The 26893-nt window shown below is 36.5% G+C and overlaps 2 protein-coding genes across 5 annotated transcripts in view; both read right to left on the minus strand.

The window, feature by feature from the left end:
- The window catches only part of cpne2 (copine II), a 71340-nt gene extending 67355 nt beyond the window's left edge, over positions 1-3985 (minus strand). For both annotated transcript variants that reach the window (XM_028449575.1, XM_028449574.1), the window contains exon 1: positions 3600-3985. The gene's annotated coding sequence lies outside the window, so the exon portion shown is untranslated. The remainder of the gene's footprint in view (positions 1-3599) is intronic.
- A 3303-nt stretch (positions 3986-7288) lies between these two features.
- Positions 7289-26893, minus strand: part of nlrc5 (NLR family, CARD domain containing 5) — a 48969-nt gene continuing 29364 nt past the window's right edge. For 2 of the 3 annotated variants that reach the window (XM_028449187.1, XM_028449186.1), the window contains exons 26-54: positions 25830-25877; positions 25711-25740; positions 25532-25615; positions 25367-25450; positions 25195-25284; positions 25003-25062; positions 23393-23476; positions 23209-23292; positions 22498-22587; positions 22301-22366; positions 21554-21637; positions 21100-21183; positions 20201-20287; positions 20037-20096; positions 19856-19897; positions 18647-18730; positions 17675-17758; positions 17502-17585; positions 17343-17417; positions 17173-17256; positions 17009-17092; positions 13949-14032; positions 10814-10897; positions 10620-10703; positions 10438-10521; positions 10270-10347; positions 8625-8708; positions 8455-8538; positions 7289-7798 (exon numbers count right to left, since the gene is read on the minus strand). In XM_028449187.1, coding sequence (XP_028304988.1) covers positions 7717-7798; positions 8455-8538; positions 8625-8708; positions 10270-10347; positions 10438-10521; positions 10620-10703; positions 10814-10897; positions 13949-14032; positions 17009-17092; positions 17173-17256; positions 17343-17417; positions 17502-17585; positions 17675-17758; positions 18647-18730; positions 19856-19897; positions 20037-20096; positions 20201-20287; positions 21100-21183; positions 21554-21637; positions 22301-22366; positions 22498-22587; positions 23209-23292; positions 23393-23476; positions 25003-25062; positions 25195-25284; positions 25367-25450; positions 25532-25615; positions 25711-25740; positions 25830-25877 — 2236 coding nt within the window. In that variant the 3' untranslated portion in view covers positions 7289-7716. The other variant, XM_028449188.1, reaches the window with a different exon arrangement.

Below are 26893 nucleotides of genomic sequence, written 5' to 3' on the forward strand. Positions count from 1 at the left end.
AGCGCTAACAACGGACTTGGTTGTGGAATTGGACGGGTGACGGATGACGGACGACGGAGAGCGGTAAGGAGAGAGTCTGGCTGTGTTTGTGTGTGAAAAGGAGCAGCTGTGCTCCTGCTGCTGGTTCTGCAGCAACGCGCACACTTTTCCGTCTCAAAATCACTGCACGTTGTTTGATTGTGTCATTGCGTTACATGCTACTATTCGGACTTGCTTTTAACTCATAAAATCAAAGGCAGAATGTGGCTTTTTTTTGCAATTTACGGCCGAATATATTCAGTGGCCGAAAATTCAGTGCATCCCTAATTTTGATACAGTTTTCATTAGTGTGTATTATTTTATTAGTCATAGTCTGGTTATTGTGACTTCAAAAATGTAGTCGTCGAAAACTATGACAAAAAATCTTAAGTGATAAAATTAACCATGATGGTGATTTATTGGTAAAGAATAGCTTGTTAACAGGAAGTGGGTGGTTTGCTTTCTCCATCAAACTATTCATGTCCTGGCTTGGACACACACGCACACACACACACACGCACGCACGCACACACACACACACAAGATCAAAGCAGTTACAAACCCTCAGATATGACATAAAAACACATACAAGCGACTCATGTTGTCAGGATTTCTGCGTATTCAAATGTTGGTCCTTTGTGGCACAGCACCATGACTTCATTAAGGTGGTTTTTTTTAATGTTTTTTTATTTTTTTTCTCCTTGTGAAAGGATGATGTCTGTTGCTAAGATACTAATGTGTCATAACCAGCGTCCTCCTCCCGCTCAGCTCCTGTGATGTCACAGTGGAAGTGTTTTTTTTTTTCATTGACTGACTTTGTCAATCATGTGAAAGCATTGCTTCGACTATGACTGAAATTCTTAAAGTCACTCTCATATTGTTCACGGACACTTTAGCTGCCACTAAGTCCTGTATTTCATGGATTAAATGTGATCATAGCACATCCATCATGGGGATGGCTTTCACAGAATCCCTGAACAGACAGGAAGATACACCCTACTGCTGATGGAGGAGCCCTAGTGTTATTTAAATGGGTATGAAAACACGCAAACTGTGGATTAACAAATGAAAAGTGAACATGTGTTTCATAAACTTAGTAAAGTTGTGAATTCTCAGACCTGATTTATATTCTCATAGTTCAAGAAATAAATAGTAATTTGTAGGATTTGTCAGATGTACAAATGATGATCTAAGGCGTGTGTTAGAGCCTGAATGAGTAGCTGAACAATCTGGCTGATTTTAGCCCATTAATCAACATCAATCATGGCTGATTGATCGGTCAGGCTATAATATATAACAGATATATTTGGAATTATTGGGGGTTTTTTTTCTTAAAAGTTTTATATTTTCTAATGAGTGCTATGAGATGACTTATTGTTGTAATTGATGCTTTATAAATAAAGTTGAATTGAATTGAATTTCGCTGCGTGTTTGTTTTTTCAGTTACATTTTGCCATTTTTAATTTTGAATATTCTTTTTTACATTGTATTCTGGATATACAGTTTGTACAAGTTTGCCTTTTCTTATTTATCAGTGGCTTTACAGTTTATGTTGACAGTGATTCTAATTAAACTTCTACATTATAGGCACAGCTGCCCTGGGGCATACTGACAGAAGCGTGGCTCTACAACATTTTACTATTCAAAAACAACTACAGAGCATAATGATGGAATGAACGAGTGAAAACACACATGCTAAAGAATCACATTTTGTAAATAAGTAGAAAGAAACAGTATTTATTGCAGTGGCTCACAACCTTTTCTGGATCTTGACCCCATTTTGATATCAAGAATTTATGGCGACCCCAAAGGCATTTTAGTTTAACTAGATTTATATTTCACAAAGTGAAAAAAATGTTGTTTAAGATTTCAAAAATCTATTTTAATTTATCAGGAATTTCAGGCGACCCCATTTAAACTCCAGGTGAGCCACATGGGGTCCTGACCCCAAGGTTGAAAAACCCTGATTTAGTGGCTCCTGAATAGATTGATTTCAATAGTTTTTATCATTTAGACTGACTAGGGCTGGGCAATGTAGCCGGAAAAAAAAATCTCAGATTTTTAAAGAAAAATTCGAGTTTCGATACGATTTTCAATTTTTTTTTTCAATGCACTTAAAATGACTGCAGACATCAGATATATTATCGAAACTGCAACTTTAATGCTGTGATTGTCCTCTAGAGTTAAAATGCATAAAACAATCCCAAAATAAAAAGTATATGATTCTCTGTCATTCAACAATTTCAAACTTTAACCAGGTTTAAGCAAAAGTGTAAAAGCAACTTCACAGTAGCTTCAATTTTCTGATTAAGAAATCATATAACTACATATTATATAACATTAATACAGTGCCCGTCAGAGGTATGTATTCATATAGTGGGAGCTTAAGTAGAGGTGTCAATTATGGCCAAATGAGTATGTGTTTGTAGGTTGGATGTTGTATTTGCAACACTGATGACATCATCAGTGTTCTAAAACAATGTTTTAACCGAAGTTCCACAGTGTGGATGGGAAAAGAAATGGGATATATATATATATATATATATATATATATATATATATATATATATATATATATTTGGTAACCAGAACATTGCCAAAATTTGCCACCTGTTCCTTGTCCCATTTATCAGTTTTCCCAAAAATGTTGATGAAATCATCCGTGTTCTAATTGGAATTGATGACATTGCTTGACAAACACACACGTGCGCGCACACACACACACACACACACACCTCTTGTATTATAGATAGATATAACATTACAATTTAATAAATAATAAACTGTTCCCTTAACATCTCAGCATAGTGAGAATAAAACATTAAACATGCCTGTGGCACACACACACACACACACACACACACACACACACACACACACACACACACACACACAAAGGGTAAACACATGTAAACAAAGAGGGGACTGGATCACATCGCACTACGGTAACTCACAAGGGCGGAACATGAAAAAGTCCCAAAAAACTGTGGTGGAAAAAAAATACCTAAAAAAAATAAAATATATACATATACATATATATATTATACTCCAATTTGCAAAATAAAAATTGTTTTTATCTACAAATTCGATAAATCGATTAAATTGCTCTCAGACTGACATTTTATTTGTTAATTTACCACCGTCTTTCTCTCAAGTAGTATGGAAAAACAAATCTACAGTATATATATCCTGTGTATATCAATGCTATCATTTCATATATTGACCGATATATCGCTTATTGAACAATAGCTTTTTTTTAAAATCTCTAATATATCTATATTGGTGTCTGCTCTAAAAACCCTGAATCATCTTCTGTAATGAAATAATGATGCACTTCCACACCTCAGTCACACTTTATGAAGACATCATCAGTCAAAGAAAACCTTGACTGACAAAATGAACTTCTGTGGTGAGGCCATTTGATCAAAGCTTGTAAAACGCGCACAACTAATGAATGAATGAATGAATGAATGAATGAATGAATGAATGAATGAATGAACCCTGAGTATTACATTCTCTCCTCTAAAGCACGTGTCCATCTCCAGATGTGCGCTCCGAGCATCACAGTGAGGGAAACTCACCTCAGCAGTAGATGATCAACTTCTGGAACCGTTTCACACAGTCACACAGACAGACTGTCAGTGGTCTGTCAGTGTCTGTCAGTGACTGCTCCTCAGGGTAAAGGAAACACACACTTCTGAAGTTGTGCTGCTGGTTAAACGGACAAAGCTGAGAGGAGCAACAGGAGAACCATGTGCACCATCCTCACAGCCTGGACGGAACGACGCGATCTCCCCGCAGCGCCGCGCGCACACACCGACCGACAACCCGAGCTCACTCACACGAGGGCTTTCAAAATAAAAGCGCAAAGTGATTCAGAAGTAGTTTTTTTTAATTAATTAACTATTTAGCAGCTATTCATAAAATGGTACTTTTGTTCCAGAGCGTCTACATAGTATCATGTCCTGATGATACACATTGGCTTAACCACAGTGTTCTCAAAATAGGGGGCGCGCCCCCTGAGGGGAGGCGTGACGTCATCCAATCATATCCAACCCAATCCAACTTTATTCATAAAGCACTTTAAAAACCCAGAAAGAGGGGGACAAAGGGCTGTACAAAAGTGCATGCACTATCTATCTATCTATCTATCCATCTATCTATCTATCTATCTATCTATCTATCTATCTATCTATCTATCTATCCATCCATGCACTCAAATAACTTTACTATTATGGTTTGAAATATGTGAATGCACACTGTTAGTTAAGAGAGCTAAGAAGTCATAATTACATTTACCCATTTTTTTTTGAAATTGTTCAAATCTCACCCCGAACCCACTGAGATGTAAAAGGATCAATAACAGAACATGGGTAACTGGCGGCCCCGGGACCATGTATTGACCACAATCTAAATGAATAGTTTTCAAATAATTTCTATTCAAATTACAATTACAAAGCCAATTATCTGAACTCAATTACAAGTACAACAGCAACACAACTTTTTGATTATAATTACAATTGACCCATTAACCCATACTTGTAATTTATTACCAACAGTGTTGGGTAAGTTATTCTGTAATATATTTATATTACTAGTTACTGGGATAAAAATGTAATATATTTGTATCACAATATTACTGTTTTTGAAATGTAACTGAGTTAAACTACATGGAGTTACTATAAGTCCAGTACACTACCTATATCACACTGATAGTGTTCAAATAACATTGGTCTAAGTTTTGTTTCTAATACTTCTGCTGTTTCAGGAGCAGAAAACTCTTTTTTTTGTTCCCCATAAGTTATATTTAACTATATTAATCATCGTTTTTTCCTCAAATAATTGCAAACAATGAGAAAAAAAAGCAAATATGCACTTAAATTAAATATGCATGTAACTTGAGTTACTTTAATTGTAACTAGTAATATATTACCACTTTTCACTTTTGTAATGAGTTACTTATAAAAGGAATATATTACTGTATAAATACCTAGTTACTCCCAACAATGATGAGCAATTACATGATTACAATTATAATTGACGCCCACACTGAGGACCACTCACTGCTGGAGGTAGAGCGCCCCCTGCTGGGCGTCATGTCAAAGCTGTCTGCAGCTGTAACTGATCATTGAGCATGAAATTAGAAATTAAAAAAATCTTTTTTTCTTTGCACTTTATTATTCCTGTTTTATTTTCTATGTGCTTTGAAGAAGAATTCTTCAGATGCTTGAACGATTCATCCAACATGTGCTCGTGTTGCTCAAATATTTGTGTTAGACTGAAGCACATTTTACTGCTAAATCACCATTAGTGAGGAAACACAAGGTGTGAACCTCAGCTTGTACATTGTATTACTTAAGTGTCATATTCCTGAATAAGTAGATAAACAGTGTTTGTCTTGGACTATTTGTAATTACTGTACTTATTAAGTTTATTCTTTCTCACTAAGTAAATAAATAGTGTTTGTTTTGTAATATTTGTTAATTTACTCTTATTCAGTGAGAATTCGGGATAAGTAACTGCACCGTTTTTCTTGTAATATCTTTAAATGTAATTGATTATTTATTTTGAAGAAATGAATAAAAAAATAGATGAAAATGAATATAATTTGCAACAGAAATCTCTATAAAATAAATACAATTCACCTTAGACTCGTTCGACAAGGGACAGGAAGATATATATATATATATATATATATATCAAGTCCTATAAAATAAATTAAATGAACAATACAAATAAATACTCAATCGAGTTCTTGAGAAAAACAGGACAAAAAACAAACAAGCGGAATAAAGATGAAAATAAAAAATTAACATGCACTATCAGAGACGGTACATTACCTCATTTCTGTACTTTTGACAAACATATTTTGTAAAAAAAAAATTAAAAAAATGAAATAAATTGCATTATATTCATACTTACATAACATGAGTTGTCATTAGGATAAAATCACCATTTAAATTAATAATCCCAAAAAACTGACACCTCTACAATATTTATATTTGACAGTGCATTCTGACATCTCAATAAATATGCACGTCTAGTTTTACTTTCATGAGCTTTGTTTGTGTTTTAACTGAACAATTTCACAATGGCATTTTTTGTGTAAATGTTGCTTCTTTTTTTTTAAACTTATCTGAATATTCTATCAAAGATTAACTCTATGAGTAGGGCAATCTGGTTTTGTGACAGCTATGCCCGTTTTATTCTTGCAACAAAAAAAAAAAAAAAAAAATCAACAAATACATTTACAGTATTTTGTTGCTTAGTTTTGACCATCACCAGCCCTCCCTAAAAAAGGATAAGCTAAACTTTATCTGAGGGAAATATATAAAAAGAGAGGGCAGTGTTAGACTCTAGTGGGGAAAGGAGAACAAGGAAGAGGGAGTTAGGGTGGGACATTTAAAGGAACACCCAGCCCCTCAGGGACCTTATTTAATTAAAAGTAATTAACTATAATCGATAGGTTGATCACAGCTAATAAAAATGTGAAAGTTGGGTTTCACTGGTTTCTGGTTTTGTTTACAAATGACACCCGGCAAATTTTAACTCAAATATTTGTTCCCTTTAACGTCTACAAATGCACACGTTCACTCCTCCCTGTGCACACATCAAAGCCAAATCATAATACAGTAATAGAAAAATACAAAACTAAAGTGATTAGCAATAGGAACTGGAATGTTCTTTTTTAATGTAAATGTAGCAATTAAAGACAAATCAGATTAAAACATCAAGGCACAGATTTTAGCGTACCAGAATTTTATTTTTAAAAAAAAAAAGGAAAAAAAAAAACATTACAATAAATAAATACATGGACTCAGCATTTTACAAACTGACAACATTCACAAATAGCCTTAAAACAAATAGTGCACTTCTTTGCGTCGTACCTGAAATATCATTAAAAGTTACAGTGCAAAACAAACCAATTTTACTTTTGTGTGCAAACGCAGGTTAAAACTCGTTATAATCCTTATTTTATGAAAAGGTTTCTGATTCAAAAGAGGCTGTGGCTAAGAAATCTTTTCTTATTCAAATTTAGAACAAAAAAACTTTACAAAATCGTTCACACACACACGGGCGCACGCGCGCGCGCACACACACAACATCAGAAAAAAATAAATAGATAATAAAAATACACAAAATAACATCAAAAGCGAAAAAAAAATTACGTAAAAACATCCCAAATCTAAAATCCAAAAATACACAAAAATGTGTCAAATAACAAAAACACACACACAAAAGAAATAAAAAATTAAATATTAAATGCCAGGAAAAATTTTAAAAAACTCATTTGTTTTGGTCATTATTCTAAAAGCTGACATGAATGTTGACAATGTGGCCCTTGGATCAGACAATCACATTGTTGTGGCCCCCACTGTGATAAAAGCTGCCCATCTCTGGTTAAAGTGTAGCATGTTGATTCTAATTATCTGTCTTTTCCCCCGACACAACTTAGTAAACAGCATAATAACTTAAGTTACAATTGTTACATTCACGTTCAGTTATGTGGTAATTATTCATACTTTTGTACCAAAATAGAGTTTGACTCGTACAACGTTGGGCATTTACACACTTACAGTTCATACATGCATTTTATGTGCATATACTTCAAAGTGTATTTTGTTTAAAATAAATTAAAATAAAGATTCAAAATAAGGCTCCAGATGCAAAAACCCAAAAATGTTCCACTTCAACACATTAAATGGATGAGAAATTCAGTCTTTTGTCCCTCAGATGGAGCCTCTGAGCATCAATCTTGGAGATTTCATTCTTCCATAGTCTGAAAACACAGAATAAGATTTCAAAGACGTCAAAATGTGCGGCTCCTTCTTACAACCCCCATATGCATTGTTTGCGGGGGGGCATTGCCCCCCACTAGTGATCAAAAGTTTTCATTTACTGTAAGTTTTCCCAAATTCATTCGAAAAAATACATAGACACAAAGACAATCAACAAAGGTGGAGTTACGTTGTTCAAGACTTTTAATGCCATAATCTACGTTGTTGGACTTTTAAATGTTTTTAATCCATATTAGTGATTTACAACTGACAGCAACTTGTCTCTCCCTCCATGTTAAAGTGAATCTCCCATATTAAAGGACATGTATTGAGTGTATAATATATCATGTAGAACATTATAAATAATAACACTGCTTAATTTGAGCAACATAACTCTCTCATTCTTTAAGTTACAGTGGGTGCTGAACATTTCAAGCTGCATTTTGGATTTATTTTGGCAAGTCCATAATACAGCTTTCAAAACTTATGTTAAAGGATTTGTTTTCATTCCTTATTTGTGAAGCGAAACTATTTTTTTTTTTTTTTTTTTGCTGCCCCCCCCCGGTAAGAATCTCAAACTCCACCTATGACAACCCCTGCATTTGCCTATGATTATAGTTTAGAGTTGTTTTGATGATCAAAACCAAAACAAGCTTACCTGATAATTTGCAGAGCAGGATGGCACTTTAACGCTCTGAGCAGAGCCTCTGCTCCACTAACAGTCACCATGTTGTTCTCCAAACTACAGCCAAACACAAAGTAAGTCAATAATCATCCATATTGGACTTAAACTGGTAAAATGTAACGCTGAGATAAGACCAGACTCACTCTATCCGGGTCAGCCTGTGACACAAAGGCAGAACTCTAGACAGCTCGAGGGCCACTTCATCGCCACAAGAATTCCAACCCAGACTAAAGAAATATAGATATAGATACAATAGACCTTCAATCCACAAGCTCAATGCAATTGTCTGTTTTTTAGACTGGAGACCTGTGCTGGGTGAACTGGAATAAGCTCCAGTGCCTTGCAACTCTGACCAGGAAGCATGTCTTGAATCATTGATTTTGACTTGAAACCTGGGTGCGTCCGAACAGTCTCTCCTATCTCCTTACACTACCCACCTTTCCTTAACCCCGTGAATGACATCACGGGGTTAAGGAAAGGTGTTAGGGGACTTCCTAAAGGAGTTAGGGAAAGGCCATCACGTTGTTTTGACAATAAGACACACTTCCACTTGGTGACGTAATAATCCAACGGCTTTGAAGGTTAGTGACGTCTGCTGTGGTGAAAAAAACAACACATTTCCGAAAAATGGACTACGAAAAACACGTTTACAACACTTTCCCCTGTAACTCTAACTGCTGATATAATATCAAATATCACAAGGTTTGAATGTAAATCAAAGGAAAAGAGGCTACCAGGCCATGAGGAACAAAAGTGACACTAAAAGAACATCACATTGACAATGGTTCAACATCAACATTAATCAAAAATAGGTATAATAGGCCAAAAATGTCTATAGATGTGTTTCCAATTCCGATTTCTGCAAAATAAAAGCGATATTTCTAAATGTCGACAAAGTATAATTGCGCCTGGGATGGACTGGTCCAGGGTGTACCCCCGTCTAGCCCCAGTGTGAGCCGGAGATGGGCACCGGGAGACCACGGTGACCCTGAAAACAGGAACAAGCGGGTCTGAAAATGAATTGATGATTGCACTTTGAAAGCATTTCTGTTGAAGGTTGTTTTGTGCAGGAGCCTCGTAACTTCCGTGAAATCTCCTCTTGCAAGACTTCGCATCAGGAAAATGAATGCTCCAAACCTCCTTATAGCACTCCGTATTCCTTTGTTGTTTCACGTCTAATGTGTCAGTAATCCTTTTTAAGTATAACATTAAAAAATGCTCCTGCCATGTTTTCTCGGAGAAAAGTGGTAATGTGACCAGGTACTTCACGTCATGTGATCAAAAAAGGTGTTTCCATAGAACTTTTGTGACACATTTCAACATCAAAACGTCTGCAATTCCTCGTCATGAAAGCGTAAAAACTTTTTAGTGATATTAGAATGTTTTCTCGAAATTCAGGTGTTTCCATTACCAGTTTTTATTGCACTATTTAGATTTTGCGCATTTCCAAGAGTAATGTAAACAGCTTCTGATAGCTTTTTCTTGAATGACAAAGTGCTCCTTTTTCAGTCATTGTGAGTTTCCGTGAACGCTCAGATGAGTGGGTCCCTTAAAATGTTGTCGCTGCAAGGAATTGTGGGACATGATTACCTTGTCTCCTTTAATAAAGGATGCATCAGAATTTCCTCAAGTAGGTTATAATAGAAGCATTGAGCCTCCTTTTATTAGCTTTTAGAAAATTGGAACGCTCCTTATCATGGCAACCACTTAAACACTTCCGGGGGTTAAGAAAAAGTGGATAGGAAAGAAGAGAGGAGGGGCTATTCGGACGCACCCCTTCAATCTTACCTGAGCTCCTGTATTAGCGGACAACGGGCTAGGCTAGCAGTGATAGCACGCAGCTCAGAAGTTCCCACAGAAGTCAGACTGCACCAGCAAATAAAAGAACACACATTAAGACTCAGTCAATCCAGGCTGAGTGGGAATCTGAAGACAAACAGAACAAGAGAGGCTTACTAAAGTTTGCTGAGGTTCTTTGACTTCGCGATTCCTTTGGCGAGGCTAACAGAACCTTTGTCTCCAATGGGATTCTCTGACATGCTACAGTATATTAATGACAAACATTCATGATTACCACCGACACAAAATACCTTGGAATGTATTTGTAAATGAAAAAAGTGGAGTCGTGTGTGACGTACTCTAACACTGACAGGTGAGTCACTGATGGTAGAACAACGGCCATCTGAGCTGCAGTGCCGTTCCCAAGCTGATTCCTGGACAAGCTGAAAGAAAGCATGGAATACAACAACATTTAATCTTAACGTGTCATGGAACAAGCCACTTTAGCCGTTAGCGTTTAGCTCCTCCATAAGGAGAATGACTGTGTGCTTACTTGAGCTCCTCCAGGTGAACACAGCTTTGCAAAGCCTTGAGTAGCTGCACCCCTGATTGGTCACTGATAAGGTTTTCTGACAGCCTTGAAAACAAACACACACATAACTTAACATAACAAAACCTACTATGTCATACCATAGCACAGCATCACAACAGCTGTATCATAAAGTCCAGAAGAAATACTCACCTTATGTTATTCATCTACAAAGCACTGCTCAAGAAACTTCTGAATTCTCTCACTCTCTTCTCTCAATAAAACCGAACAACTAGAGATTAAATCTCTATAAGATTAATATTCTGATTCTTGTTACTGTCTTGTAACAGACCCAAAAATAAACTGCCATGACAAATTATTCAACTCCTTGTTTTGTTTGTATTTACTCTAATTTAAGTTAATTTATACATTTTGATATTTTGAAACCTGACAATCTAAGTACGCCATTTTAAACAAATTTGAAGCTCATAAATTGAAAACACCTCTACGATGTGCGTTTGATATTTTTACATTTTAGCTAATTGACAAATCTATATTTCTATATAAACTCTACAATAACTACTACAAAACTTATGCAAATATTTCCATAGTATTGATCCCCAAGAATATTAATAATAAAAACAATATTTTTAAAATAACCAGCAGGTGGCAGCAAACACAAACGTTGCTCTAAGGCTGAACTCACCTTTTATACTTCACACAGAACCCTGATTTATGTAAAGTTTCATTCCCACTATATATGTATATTTTTTTGTCTATATAATCATGAACATTTTCAATGGAATCAGGGTTTTTACAAAAACTTTTTAATTATTTATTTTAAGAGAAACAATCTACATTTAGCTAATATACAGTACACAGTAATCTTAGCTCAGATAAAAAGTCATCCATCCATCCATCCATTACATCATGATCCCAATCCTATATTCACTCCCAGAGCCCTAAGTTAGAGGTTTAGTTTGAAAGTGGGAGCGGTTGGATTTTTAAATTATCAAAGACATTTTAAAAATCATTCAAAACTGTTAGAATAACCAAAGCCATCAAGCAAAAATATGCATTACATGTATCTAAAACATACGCAATAATATAATTTTTTTAATATGTGCAAATATGTTGCTTGTTTCCACTATTTCTTCTCTTTCCATATGCTGAGTATTCGCATATGAAAACTTGAGTCTATGACTGAAGCTTTGTCACTCAGAGAAAGTCCTTGGACCAAAGTCACTGCCAAAGACTGGCAGTGACAACACGACACCACAGCAACTAATGCATTCAATTAATCAAAGAATGATGAGCAGGCTCACAAATCTTCTACGATACATGATATTTCGTTGGTATCAGAGCCCTGTTATAAGAAGTTTGAACCACTTCCAAATGAGAGCAGCTGCCGACCATAAATAGGGTGATGATAGTCTAATAAAATGACTGGTATGCTGGCAATGACTTTCACTCTCTAGTCGTTTTACTTCCAGGCAGGTTGACAATTTTTTGTAACAGCTTAATTCAATATGGAAAACGATTAATAAAATCACAAAGTGATACACAATAGAAAACCAAACAATGTCAAAATACAGAAATGTTGAATTTTGGAATAGTCTGTTATTTATATCCAAGGGGCTGGGGTAGTTTATGTGTATAAAGGGATTTTGTCTTGTGCTGTCGTTTAAATCTCATGTTCTGGGTATTACGTGTCCTTTTCTTTTAAATAAGATGTGTTTTATATGTTGCTATATTTATTGTAAAAGCACTTTTGTAGGAAAGGTGCCATACAAATAAAGTTTGATTTTAATAAAGCTGGTATAATCAAATAGGTATTAGATATAGTTAAACCTTTCTGTATGGTGTGAGGGTGTGACCATTAAACTGTGGAACACTAGTTGTCATTAATCCTATCAAATGCTAATGGGTGATCTTCTAAATTAAAATGGGATTTCCATATAAATCATTGCAGGTACAGGATGGGGCTGGCAGGCGATGTTGAACCAGCCAATCAGAGCGCATGCAGAGTGTGACAAGAAGGAAAGTTCACCCTCCGTTCCAATTAGAAACTCTCTTGGGCCATCTAGTTTTTTTTAATATTTATTAAATGATGATGATTTTTTTTTGTAGTATATTCAAATAAATAATTTTTAAATAGTCCATTCAATTTTGGAGGTGATGCGGATCATTATACTGATGCTGGATCAGTGTGAAAAATCAAAAAATCCCTATCAATGGCAAAAACTTAAAATTTAATATCTCGAATCATAATTGAATCTTGAATCTTTATGAAATTTGACTCAGTTATGACAGGTTGGTTCCTCGATTACCCCACTGGGTTTCATCTAGATCAGATTCAGATTCAGCATTTTATCGGAATTGTCCAAAAAAACATTGGGGGATGCCCATACATTTGGACCTATTGTATTGTTATTGATGGTTGTAGAAGTTTCTTCCAAGCCTTTAAAATGTGAATGATCCTGGTAGAATGATGAGGATCACTGATCCAGATAAGGGGATATTTGGTGCTTAGTGGAGGTTTTGCGCTCTCTGACGGCTCTTTTACTTATTTTCACATTTATTTGGGCCAAGGAGGTTCTCTGGAATAACATTATTAGGAGTAGAGCTTGTATTTATTTGGATCATCATCCTTTAATTTACGTTTAAGATTCGTGACCATATCTGAGATTCTTGTTTTAGTTTGAATGCGCACCACAAAGTTGAACGTTCTACTTCCTCTGGATATTCAGTCGAACATGAGTTCTGAATCTCTTGTCTTCTTTTTTGTATCATATTTAATTATTTCCATAACGTATCATGTGGTGGGATGCATTCAGCAACACATTCCCAAAATGATCAATTTACAATAAAATCCAACTTTAAAAAAAAGTATTAGTCAGAAAGATAGCCTAGATATTAATACAATACAAATATCATATTCCTGGCTTTATCGGAAATTAATCAAGAGAAATGAACCCACTTCCTCCAGAAAAGCTCTGACAGAAGGAACTGATCCATGATGTCAAATTGGATAAAAACACCTCCATCAATCTAATTAGTGTTGACGCGTTCCGTAACTTGAGGTTTAATTTTCAGTTGTGAAAAAAGGGATTCCCGGGAGAGCCTGAGATTCCTGCTGGTCATTCATTGGTTACTTACATGATCTTCCTGAGCTCCCTCCACCTTTGAAGTTGTGTAATCAGCTCTTCTGCTCCTCTATCTGCCATCCTCCATCCATCCAACCTGTAGGACAAGACATTCAACCCAGAGGATTTCCCTTTACATGGAAAAACTATTTCAATCTTATATATTTGTGTAAATGCTTTCACAGTTGCTGGAAACTGAACCAAATCCCAGTTTTAGACTGTTTCCCATGTCCTTAAGACTGCTCTACTGTAAAGTGCCTTGAGATACCATTGGTTATGATTTGGCGCTATACAAATAAAGATTGATTGATTGATTGATTGATTGACAGCCATTATAGAATCAGATGCTTTCAATTTGGCAGAGGTGTAAAGACTACTGATATATCCTACTCAACTTACTTGATTGAAATTGTACAAGTACAAGTCATACATAAACTACTCAAGCAAAAGTAAAAAGTAGCTTAAATTAAATTAAATTAAATTAAAAAGTACTCAAAGTAAAAGTTACTATATACTTTCACCTCTCTTGTTTATTTTTCGTAATTAATCTTGCAAAGGTTCCCTTGCATACAGTAAACATCTCATGTATAAACTATATAAACAATAAAACTGATTGTTGTCTGGTCATTTAATTATTTGTAGTTTCACAATGTCCGTTGATCTTTTTAAAATGCATTCAGTAATGGTTGGGTGTAAAATGTAATGGATTACTTTGCTTCTTTTAAAAAGTACTTAAAGGTGCAGTCTGCAACTCTTATAAAAGTGACTTTTTGTCATATTTGCTAAAGCTATGTAAGGACAGCTTTACATCAAACTAGTAGTTTGTGTGAAAAAAACAAACTCATTGAGTCCCCCCTGCTGCTCCTGCTACCTTTGGCAGATTGCCAGAATGTACCGCGACCGAACAAAAAGAACTAATCAGAGCCAGGATTGTGTTTGATGGGCTGTCTGACAGCTGTTGCTCACAGGCCCCGCCCCTTTCCCGGAGCTAGAACGCCGTCTTTTTTACAGTGTATGGTCTGGCGGAGTAGAAGATGGAATTGGTGTCTTTTCTGCTTGAAAGGTAATTACTGCTGCTTGATTTACATTATGTTTGATATGTAATTGTTACACTAGAACTCTGTGGTGCATGTGTTGTTCGTGTGTGCGCAGCAGCCTCTGTGTGGGCTGCTGTAAGTGACACTGTGTTGTTGCTGCTGCTGAGGTTTGTGCACATAGAGAGAGAGAAGCGTTGCAGTAATATGCTTTTAACAGAGCATGTTATATTACTGTGATGTTGCTGTCGGACTGACGTTAGCTTGTTAGCTCCTTTGAGGGAGGGACTTTGGAAAGTTTGGAGGCAGGGCAAGAGAGCAGCGGGGAGGGAAGGGGAGAGAGGGATCTGAGAGTTGCGGATTGCAACTTTAAATACAAGTAAAATTACTGATTTAGAAATCTACTCAATAAAGTACAAGTACCCATAAAGGCAACTCAATTACTTTAACGTGAGTACTTGTAATCCATTACTTTCACCTCTGCTAATTGGACATAAGAGTAAACAATATTCCATTTATTAGTTTTTATTAGTAAGGTATTTCAAATGGCGAGGATTAATTCTCACATACTATCTGCATCTTAAGACTATGAAAACTGTACTGATATTTTTGTTCTCGCACATTTATTCACAATTAACGGCTTATCACCACGTCGGTGTGGACTGATGATGGATTAGTATCTCTCTTGGGGGGCAGGGGGGGAATCAAAATATCAGAGCCTACAATCTCATGGTGAGTAATTAATATGACTGGTATGATGAGCTGCAGTTACGACGTTTTGCAATGTGAGTGGCCAACCATGCAGTGGCTTTGGCACCGGCAGCGTGAGCAAATATACAACATCGTGAGTGGACTGAATCGTTACAGCATCACAGGATACTTATGACTTCAGTGTTTTATTTGAGGCAGAGCCAAGGAAAACAAACACGTCTGCCTGGAATCATTTCAGCAGATTAAGTGTCATCATATTAAAATCCTAGAAGGCTCGTAATGAAAAGCAACAGGAATATTTGATATCACTTAAACACATGTCAAACTCAAGAACTGCGGGCTAAATGCGGCCCATTAGAGCAGGGGTTCTTAACTGGTCTCACCCTGGGACCCACATTTTGCCACAGTCATTAAATTGTGACCCAGTTTTTCAAAAATAGCTGTTGAAAACACACATATAATCCTTTTAAAAACATAAATCCAACATGAGATAAGCAAGAATTCTTCTTCTTTTTTTTTTTTTGACCAGCTGTCTGCGACCGACCTAGTACAGGTCTACAACCCACTTTTGGGTCCTGACCAGCCAGTTGAGAATTGCAGCATTAGAGCAACCAATTCGACTCACAGGAGAAAGCAAAAACAATAATAATAATAATGGCTCGGATTTACAGTATATAGTGCTTTCTTCAAGGAGACTCAAAGCGCGTTACAGAAACCATTATTCATTCACACCAGTCACTCACAGTCATACTGGTGGTGGTAAGCTACAATGTAGCCACAGCTGCCCTAGGGGGACTGACAGAGGCGTTCATGCACAATTCATACTCACTCATAAAAGGCAATGTGGGTAAAGTGCCTTGCCCAAGGACACAGCGACAATGACTCGGTTAGAGCGGGATTTGAACCCCCAACCCTTCGGTTACTGGACAACCCACTCTACCACTGAGCCATGCTCGCCCCACGACAGAACAAATATGAAATTACTCACAGTTTTCAGTGGCTTATATCTGAATCTGAATCTGAAATTGTTGAAAGAACTCTCAATTTTTCCTGAATCCTGCAATTTTTTCTCAAATTGTTCCCCAAATTTCTTCAAACTAAATAAAACATGGTCATAAAATCAAGGACATTTAAATATGATCCTGCAGGGACTCATATTTGTCACTTATTGCTTGGATATTTGGCAGTACCCAGTGCAAAGGACACAATAATGTTGAAATTGTAAATTTTTCTGTCTAAAATATGTGGCCCACTTGAGATCAAACTGGTCTGAACTGATTTCCAGACTTAGAGGAATCAGCCTTTTAAAAAAAAACAGCTTCTCTCACCTGAGGCAGCGTATGGAGTTGATATTCTGTAGTTTTTGTATCAGGTGCACTTTGCTTTCCTCATTCAAGTGGACAAATTCCATACTTGTAAGCACAAAAAAAACTCCATAAATACAGTGAACACAGCTTTTAATTGTGTATATACACACAAACGGATGCTTTACCAAAGGGTTTCCAGTCTTACACACTGCCCGAGTGCTTTGATGAACTGCTGCACAGCGGCCTCTGACCATGTGCAACGGGACAGACTGGAACAAAAATGAGGTGAGTTGTTATTGTAATTGATATTATAACAAAACAATACATTTTCCTACAGGGAATCTCCAAAACTTACTTGAGTGATTGAAGTCGAGGCAACAAAGCGGTCAAACTCGGAGCTGCAGGGTCATTAAACTCATGACCTGATAAACTAGGAGAGAGTACAATGGAAGAGTGACTTCACTTAAGCATTAAAGTATGCAGAAATGATTAGTAGTAGAGGAAACACACTCACTTGATGCACTGAACTGATGGTGATGTCTGAAGAGTCTGTAAAAGCATGTCAACCACAGTCGCAGCGTGTTCTTTAGAGGCAATGCTACAGACGATAAAAAGGACATCGGTGATGAGAAATATTTAAAATGTGTTACCGTCAGAATTATGAGCCTATATCAAAAATAAACCAACCTGAGAGTGGTGAGCTTTGGCAAGAAGGGAAGGAATGAGCAAATAGTTTCCACCCCATTTATACACAAGCCGTTGTCGGAAAACCTGAAAATGAACAGAGCAGAAATTACCAGAGCAGAAATTATTTTCACAGTTAGATCATTTACTAACTACGACGGTGTATTAGAAATCTGGGCACTACTAAATTAAAGTCATAATATTTCAAGAATAAAATCGTAATTTTATGAGAATACGTCGTATTTTAGTAAAATTGTAATTTTATGAGATTAAAGTCGTAATATTTCAAGTTTAAAGTAATAATATTTTGAGAATAAAGTCATAATTCTATGAGAATAAAGTCATATCATAGTAAAATCGTAATTTTATGAGAATAAAGTCGTAACATTGCAAGATTAAAGTCATAATATTTCGAGATTAAAGAGGTAAAATTTTGAGAATAAAGTTGTAATTTTATGAGAAAACTGAAATACAAACAGGATCTTGTGTGTGCTGTCATCACTCGTGCGTTATGGAGGAGAATGTGGAGCATTTAGTGAGATTATATTGCTATTTAAGCTTCACACATGATGAAATACTGAGCCTACTGACCCATCAACACCACACTGTTGACAGTTTAAGGACTTTAAAGCGACTTTGCAGACGTGCGTTTGTTCCGACAAATTAACCAGACTGGTTTGGAGTAAATAGCCTCTTTCATCATGGAGGAGGAACTGATTGAAAGTGGTCGACTTCAGGACTATCGGTGTTAGTTGTGTTCACTTCAAAAGAGAATTCTGAGAGCCAGCCTATACTATTATGAGTTGTTAAAGATACGGCTTTATTCACATAAAATGACGACTCTATTGTCAAAATATTACAATTTTAAAAAAAATTATTCTGGCCCTCATAACTAACAAAATGGGTTTCGGTTACTGTTTGCGGAGTATAAAACAAATTCAATGATGAAGTAAATATGAAATAAATGTGACTAACTCAAACTCTGTCAGTGAGGAACAATGTTGGATGATGTTTTTCATTGAAGCAAGCTGATGAACATCGACTCCACAATCCACAAGGCTAAACGGGAAATGAGGAAGGAAAGAGAAGAGTTTACCATCACAGGCAAACTGTAAGAAAATGTACATTTATCTACAAACACACTGCCCAGGATGAGTATTTGAATACATCACGGCTGGACATGAGCAGGCACAATGATGCAATATTTCCCTACTTTATTCATTGTGATCTTTGAATTGCATTGATGAACTATGATTGATTTATTGATTGATTGAATTTTATTTCAAACATGAACACAACAGCAGTGTATCTACCACAATGAAAAAAAAACATAATAATACTATAATCTTCTTATAATATACACCTATTTACACTATATATATATATCCATTGATATATATCTATATAATTATACAATTCATGTAATCCACTATACATTCATCTGGCCACACATACAGTATATAAGTATATACACACCTATGTATAATTTCTTCCCTTTAACACTTATGCTTTGAGAATATAAAATTCAGATATTGTATTTATTTCAGATATTGTATTTATTTCAACACACGTGTAGTGACTGAAAGTTAATTTCATCTCATAAGTTCTAAGTCTCAGCTTTTTAAATAAATACTTTCTGAATATTTTTAGAGAGTGATGCTCTAATTCTTCTACCAGAGAGTAACATGTAACCTATACTTTAAAAGTCAGCTTGGTGCTCATGCTAAATGCATAGTTTTGTTGTACTCGGGTTTTTCAACTTCTACAGTTTTTATTTTCTTAACCTAATGTGTTTTATTCTAGATATGAATACATTGTGCTTTACTGTATATTTTGTACAACTTGTATAATCATATCCGAATTATTGCAGTAACAGTAATCTCATAAGTAATATTTTGAATGTGGACAGTTTATGTACTGTATACATTTAGTTATGCCTTCTGAGAATAAACTTAAAAAGATGAAGCTTTTTTCACTCGATACCAACACCGTACTTGACTCACAGTTTCAAACTACCATTTTTCACCGCTATTACCTGTGTGTAGTTGTGTGTGTGTTTCTCTCGTTACTTCTTGTTTGAAATATTACATGCACATGACTGTGGACGTGATCTTTACCAAGCTGTCCTGCAGAGCATGTTTTACATAAATGTCCAAAAACAAATGATAATATAAACAAAGTTACCCTATTTTCTCTATGGCCAGAGACTGAGCTGAATCTGTAAATCTGCACAAGACAAAAGAAAACAACGAGTAATGCATATGTTGGTGTTGATGTCTTAATATTTCAGTTTCACAAAAAAGTCAGGCTTATTTGTTTGTCATAATGTATTTGAGGTAATGTTTTTTGCCATCGTGTCAATCACCTGTCAGCAATCACTGCCGATGGACTCTTCAGTGTCAAATGTAAAGTAGTTTGGTAAATCCTGCAAAATGTAAGCAGCTGTTAGCAGGTTAAACAGCCAGTGCTAAGAATCAGCACACTCATTGGCATGTGTGTGCTGGTTTGCATGCATTTGAGTGTTTTCACCTGATGGTTTGAATGCTGCTGTTTACAACCAAGCAGCTACACAATAAACCAGCAGCTTTCTCAGCTCTGATCCAGCCCTCCTCAATGCTAGTGGGAAACACAGTAACACATTTAATAGTTTAATAAAAGAACAAAAAAAAATGTGTTCTTCCATTGAAGCAAAGCAATAATGGTGACATTCAGGGTTGGGGTCAATTACAATTGTAATTTCGTGACTGGTAATTAATTAGAAATATGATGTAATAATCATAACTGAATTGTAATTTAGTTCAGATAATTGACTTTGCATTTGGAATTGGAAATGAAAATGTATTCAACACAAAAACAGGGAACCGTGTTACAGTCCTATGGCTCACACATAATTAGTTAACATATAATAAAATGTGTTTCATATCAGGTTTACCTGTCAGTTCCCTTGAAGATCATTTTACCATTTAAAAAAATTTGAAATCGAGAGGTATGCGCCCACACCAAAAACATTAATACCAATATTTTTCATGGATAAGGAAGACTAACAAGGAAACCAAGAGATTAAAAACAAATTGGATGATAGATAATATATTTTTATAAATATATTTATATAAGATCTGATATAAGACATGGGTCAAAAGTGACCTGTTATCATTAGAGATGCTAACAGAAAGCTAACACAAGAGAAAGGTTAAGTTTAATCAGTTATTTATTAAAGGATCAGTAATTGTGATCAATTGTAATTAAACTTTAGTAATTGAGAACATAATTGTAATTGACTTTCAAGAGGAAAACAATAATCATAATTTAATTGTAAATGGCAAATATTCTGGTCGGCATAATCATAACTGAAGATGGAAAATTGAAAACGCAATTGTAATTGAAAAAAATGTAATTGACCCCAACCCTGGACATCCATTTTCTCTGACCTGACACAGAGTTCTCTTCGACTGCAGTTCAGCAGTTTCACAAAATCTTGAATCCACTCAAACTGCAGGGAATTGTTTATCAACCTGAGGACAAACTAAACTGGTAAAGACTTGGGGGGCAGCACAAAGTCAAAAATAACACAGAAATAATGACTTGGTAAGGAAATAGAGCTAAAAAAAAACCCCTCAAAAAACCCAACAACCTGAAGTTAAAAAGAAGGACTTATATTTTTTGGTTTCAAAGAGAAAAATCAAGTTTTCAATATTAAAATTATTGACAGTTTTTTGTTTACACTGTGTACGTGAGTGTCTTCCCAAAATATCTATCAGGATATGTGTCCACATCCACCTTTGAATATACATTGAAAGGTACAGATGTTACATCTTATCTATAAAACCATTAGAGGTAAAATGTGTGTGTAAGTTTTCTAATGTTTTTAAGCGCTGTACTCACACCACTCTGGTCAAAGTGGGGCAGTCAGACACAATTCTGGACAACGTGAGCAGATGGTCGAGTTGCAAACGGCTTCCTCTGATACTGGCAGAACATACAGAGAACCATTAACAGGTGCAGACTGTACTGTAGTTTTTAAAGGTAAGATCTGATCCAGACTTGTTGTCTATTTATTCATGTATTTATTGTTAATTCAAACCGTTTCAATCACAACAGCAAAAATATACTGTACCTAGTTAACCCTGTAACCCTAATCACACCCTGCTTTACAATTAATGCAGAACTGTAGCTCAGGCTGTTCTGCAAAAGCAGCAGAAATTGCTCCAAATCATTGTGGTAAAAACCTGACATGAACATTTAAAGAACATTTGTCAAAATAGTTTAATGTTCAAATATGCCGTAACACTTTACTTCAAGTTCTATACATAAGGCTGACATTACGCTGTCATTAGCATGAATAAGGTGTCATGACGGCTGTCATTAAGTGTCGTTCGTTACCCTAAAGATACACCTAACCATTAACCCTAACCCTATCTAACCCCACTAGATCCCTCCACCTAACCCAAAAAAAATCCAACATAGCGCCAAAGGTATCATAATTTAATGAACGACATTTAATGACGTGTCGTCAAATACCAAATATGCTAACTGCGGATATACAATTTGAGCACATGTTGCTTTGAAAGCTTGTTGTGATATTAATTTGCTGTAACTAAAAAATGTAAAATGCAAACATCTAATAGTTACCTCAGGGTATTTTCAAAGTCAGGATTTGGTCGGAACCAGATGAGACACTTCCCGTCTTCTTCCAAGCTAAAGGCAAACAAAGAAGAAGAAAAAAAAGAGGAGCAATCATATGATAACTTTGATTCGATTCGGAAGTTAGCTTTGGTTTGATTTTTCTGGGTTCTTTGTTCGCTCATTTCTTCAATCCTCTGACTTACCTGACGTCCACATCAGAGACACCTGTGCAGGAACACAGAGTGTTGGCCACGTCCATCACACCTTGCTGAGTCAGCATATTGTCTCCAACGCTGTAGACGGTAATACTTTTAAGATCACTTTCTTAATAATCATAACTGCCATGCCTACTTCATATTGTACAGTTTATGGTCAATATATTATCATAGCTTCAGTTTCTATTAATTAAAGGTAGGGTAGGCGATTTTCAAAAGCTAGGATGATTTTGAATCTAGCCTCCCTGATGGCTCCGCCCCTCCCGATCCCCCCCCGTCCCCCCGTGCTCCGTCTCACTCACATGCACGGGCACAGCTGCTGCAGAAGGAGACCTAAGCTCATCGCTTGTATTGTGTAGAAATGTCATTATCTCATGACTCATTCAGCAGTAAGTAAACACTAAACTTTACCATCATATGTGAGTTCGTGCATGCAAGGGGTCGAGAACAAGCAGGGAGACGTGATTGGTTAAAAAAAGATGATTCGTTTTTTTTCATTGGTCGAAGTTATTACAGATTTACAGCTGCTACAGATGACAGATTTTCTTCGTTCTTTTTTCAGAGCACATAAGATCTCAATTTCTGTCAAGACATAAAGAAAATTTCAACCAAAAACTTAAAAAGTATATCTGGGGAAAATCGACTACCCTAGCTTTAATGTTAAAAGTCAACCTATAGATCTGTCTATGGTCATCTTACTCCACATAGCTGCTGATTTGAAGCTTTGGCAGGGATTTCACCACAGTTTTCACTCCTTCATCTCCCAATTGGTTACTCGACAAACTGAAAACATACAAATAATGTAGCATATCATCTATGGGCGCATGTGCAAAGTGTGGGAAAGTTGACTTTTAATCAGGAGATATTCGGAAAAGACACATACTTGAGAGCAGACAGTCGTGGGCCCTCATGCAGGATGTTTAGCAGTATCGCCAAGTTGTCGCCATTCAAAATAAAATGTGTCATCCTGCACACAACAGTTCAAATGAACATCAGTGGTGGGTTAAATATTCAGGGCTTACACTTCTTTTTAAATACTCCATGTGGCTTTTTTGTTTTTTTTTAAACTTTGTCTGCACATGCTATCGAAGGTCAACATTACAAGAACTGCAATCTTTTTAAGACAGTAATGCATGTTTTGTTATTGCAATTTAATAAATGTTTTTTTAAATGTTTATTGCATATTTGTGACCATCACCAGCCCTCCCTAAGGAAGGATAAGAAACACTTTATTAAAGGGAGGATATAAAAAGAGAGGGCAGTGTTACATGTAGGTGAGGGGGAAGGGAACGGGGAAGAGGGAGTCAGGGTAGGAAATGGAAGGGGTGGGGGGAGAAGGGTTGACTGTTTTAAGGTGAGAGAGATGTGATGTTATACAGTAGTTGTGCATATTGTGCTTATTGTGTTCTGTAATCAGTTCAGCCAGTCTGGTGTGGAGAATTTCAAGTATAATGTTCGTGGCCATGAACAGAGGGGAAGGAGTGAGTGGTTATACCTAAAACTGGTATTTGCGATCAACGTGTCTAAGGTTAAGCCCAGTATGAGCTTATCCCACTGCCCAAGGCCAGTGCATTCATGACCAATGTTTGTGGAAGAGCCGCTTCTACAAACCCATGCGCCACCCCGGGCCCGAAGATGCAGCCAGGCTGGCAGAAACAACAGGAGCCAAGGAGCCCCAGGCCACCCCTCCACGACCGAGCAGCCCCCACAGACGCCCTAGAGATCCCAGGCCCAGAGGCAACCACACATACACCCGAGAAAGCCCCAACTCAGCGCACCCCGCCACCGACCCCAACCCTTAACCCCAAGGCCCCCCGCTAAACACCAACCCACCCACCCCCCAGCCCTCCAAGGGGAGGGCCCAGAGAGCCCCCCGCTCGAGATTCGAGCGAAGGAGCAAAGACCCACGTCCAGGACTCCACTAGATAAGCAGCCAGTGGGCGCCCACCGGCGGGCCCAGAGTCAGCATAAACCGGACCCTAGGCCAGAAGGAACCGGAACAGAAGCAGTACCAGCAGCAGCCTGCCGAAGGATGACGGATGCATCTCTGGTCACTTGGGGCACCAAGGGGAAGCTGCAAGTTACCCCAGCGGCCCCCCGGACGAGCCCCCCAGATCACCCTTCATCGATGTCGCCAGCACATAAGCCTTAGTTATTGTCAAAGTCAGGCCTCCCCCCAAGGGTCCAAGTCAGACCGTCATAACGGTATGCAGCGCGCACAGCCCCGAGGAGGCAGAGCTGCAGACCCCGGCCCAGTAGGGCACCGCCCTAGGGTGACTTTTAATAGCAGATGAAAAATAGTCATTAGGCTAACTCTGGTACATTTACTGTAAAGTTGATAAATGTACATTATCCCTGTCAAATACAAAACAAAACAAAAATTAAATGTACTGTATGTGTTCTGGGTACTTTATTTTGAAAAATTGCTACTTTTTGAAAACATTATTTATTTCTTCACTTGACTGCACTTGAATAGACCAACAGGCTGCGTACCTGAAAAAAAGCGGTTCCGACTTTATTTTGCTAAAATTGATGATGGACTCAATCTGAGATCTGAGGAAGAAAAAAAAAATCACTCATCAACAATTAACGAAAGCGTAAACAATTACTGATTCACACAGATGTTAAAGGCTTGTATTTTTCACAGCCACAAATAAGCAACAATTAAAGTGTCATGTTATTTACCCGAGCTCCACAGATGTGACTTTGGGATTTTTTGTGAAAAAATTGAGCAATTTCAGCGCATCAGCAGTGGAGTTGATACTGCGGCTTATGCTGGAAATAAAAATAAACATAAAACAAGACATTGAACGGGAACTCTTCTGCATAACAACACACTTAAACGCATGTTTCTTACTCAAGCCTTTGCAGTGATGTCATCTTTGGCAGCTGTTTGAGTAGATGCTCGATGGCGATGTGGTTCAGTGAGCACTGGCTAAGCCTGTATGAGTGTATAAAAGTTTACCTGGTCAGTCCAAACATAGAACATTATAGTGTATAACTATAGAGGAAATGTGCTTACTCTAATGCCAATGATTGGTGACAGGGGGTCAGTTTTCTGCAAACAGTGGCTACATCTGCTGGTTGGAGATTGCTGCTGTTTATTCTATGAACAAAAAAAAAATTACCCATTTTTTTCATAGGTATTATTTGGAATGAAGCTAAAAGTATTTAGATTTAAAGGTGTACAGATAACTGCACCTGAACATCTTTAGATCCTCTTTGTCATGGCTGGAAAACAAAAACAGGGAATGAGATTTTAGGGATTGTATATTGCAATTGCAGAAATCAGAATGTTCAGGGTTTATTTTTTAAAATACCTTTTGTCAGCACCAAACTTGAGGATCACTTGGTCTTGTCCACCGCCACTTAAATCCACAAGCAAATGTAAGTCAAATGTATTTGTTTAGCACATTTCATACACAAGGCAACTCAATGTGTATGCAGATGAATACTTTGAGCCAAATTAAAATCAAATAAGAAAATGTGTCACAAATCCTACTATGCAAAATTTGCTATGTGAGTATGAGCACAACTTTCTGTCCAAGTACAGTAAGTAAATACAGTATATGTATTCAGTTGAAAACATCTGTCCAATGACAGTTTTTTCAGATACATTGTAAGCTTTTGTTCTGAATGTCAAGAAATTGTCAACAATAAATGAACATAAGTTTATTTCTTAACCTGTTACTCTACTTTATACTTTTTACTATAACTTATTCATCTGTCAAACGGGAAGTTTCACCCCTAATGAATTACATTTTTCAGTTACAATTATGTTTTCAACTACCCATGTTCAATTACAATTCAAATATGATTACAGTGACAAGCATTTTTCCAATTACTATTAAATTACACATATTTATATCCCTCAGAAAGTCAATTACAATTACCTTCTCAATTACTAAATTGCAATTACAATTAATCACATCTACTGAGCCTGTAATAAATTACCTAATCAAAGTTAACCTTCCTCTTGTGTTAGCTTCCTGTTAGCATTTCTTATGATAACGGGTCCTAAATCAGCTGTAAAATACACTAAAAATAAATATCTATCATCTGATTTCTCTCATATCTATTGATTACCTTGTTAGGCTTTCTAATCAATGAAAATATAGGTTCTAATATTTTTGGTGTGGGCATCCGAGCCTTTTTTGTGTCAGTATACCCCTCGATTTCAATGTTTTTAAAATGGTAAAATGTGGGAAAGCTTGATATGAAACATATTTTAATAATTGTTAAATAAATATGTGTAGAACTGTACATAGAACTGTAACATGGTTAAACTGTTTTGCATTAAATTATAAATGATCATTTCTATAGAATATTTATGGGAATTACAGTTACAAAGTCAATTATCTGAACTCAATTAAAATTTAATTAT

The sequence above is a fragment of the Gouania willdenowi genome, chromosome 6, assembly GCF_900634775.1.
Source record: "Gouania willdenowi chromosome 6, fGouWil2.1, whole genome shotgun sequence".
In the NCBI taxonomy this organism is placed as follows: domain Eukaryota; kingdom Metazoa; phylum Chordata; class Actinopteri; order Blenniiformes; family Gobiesocidae; genus Gouania; species Gouania willdenowi.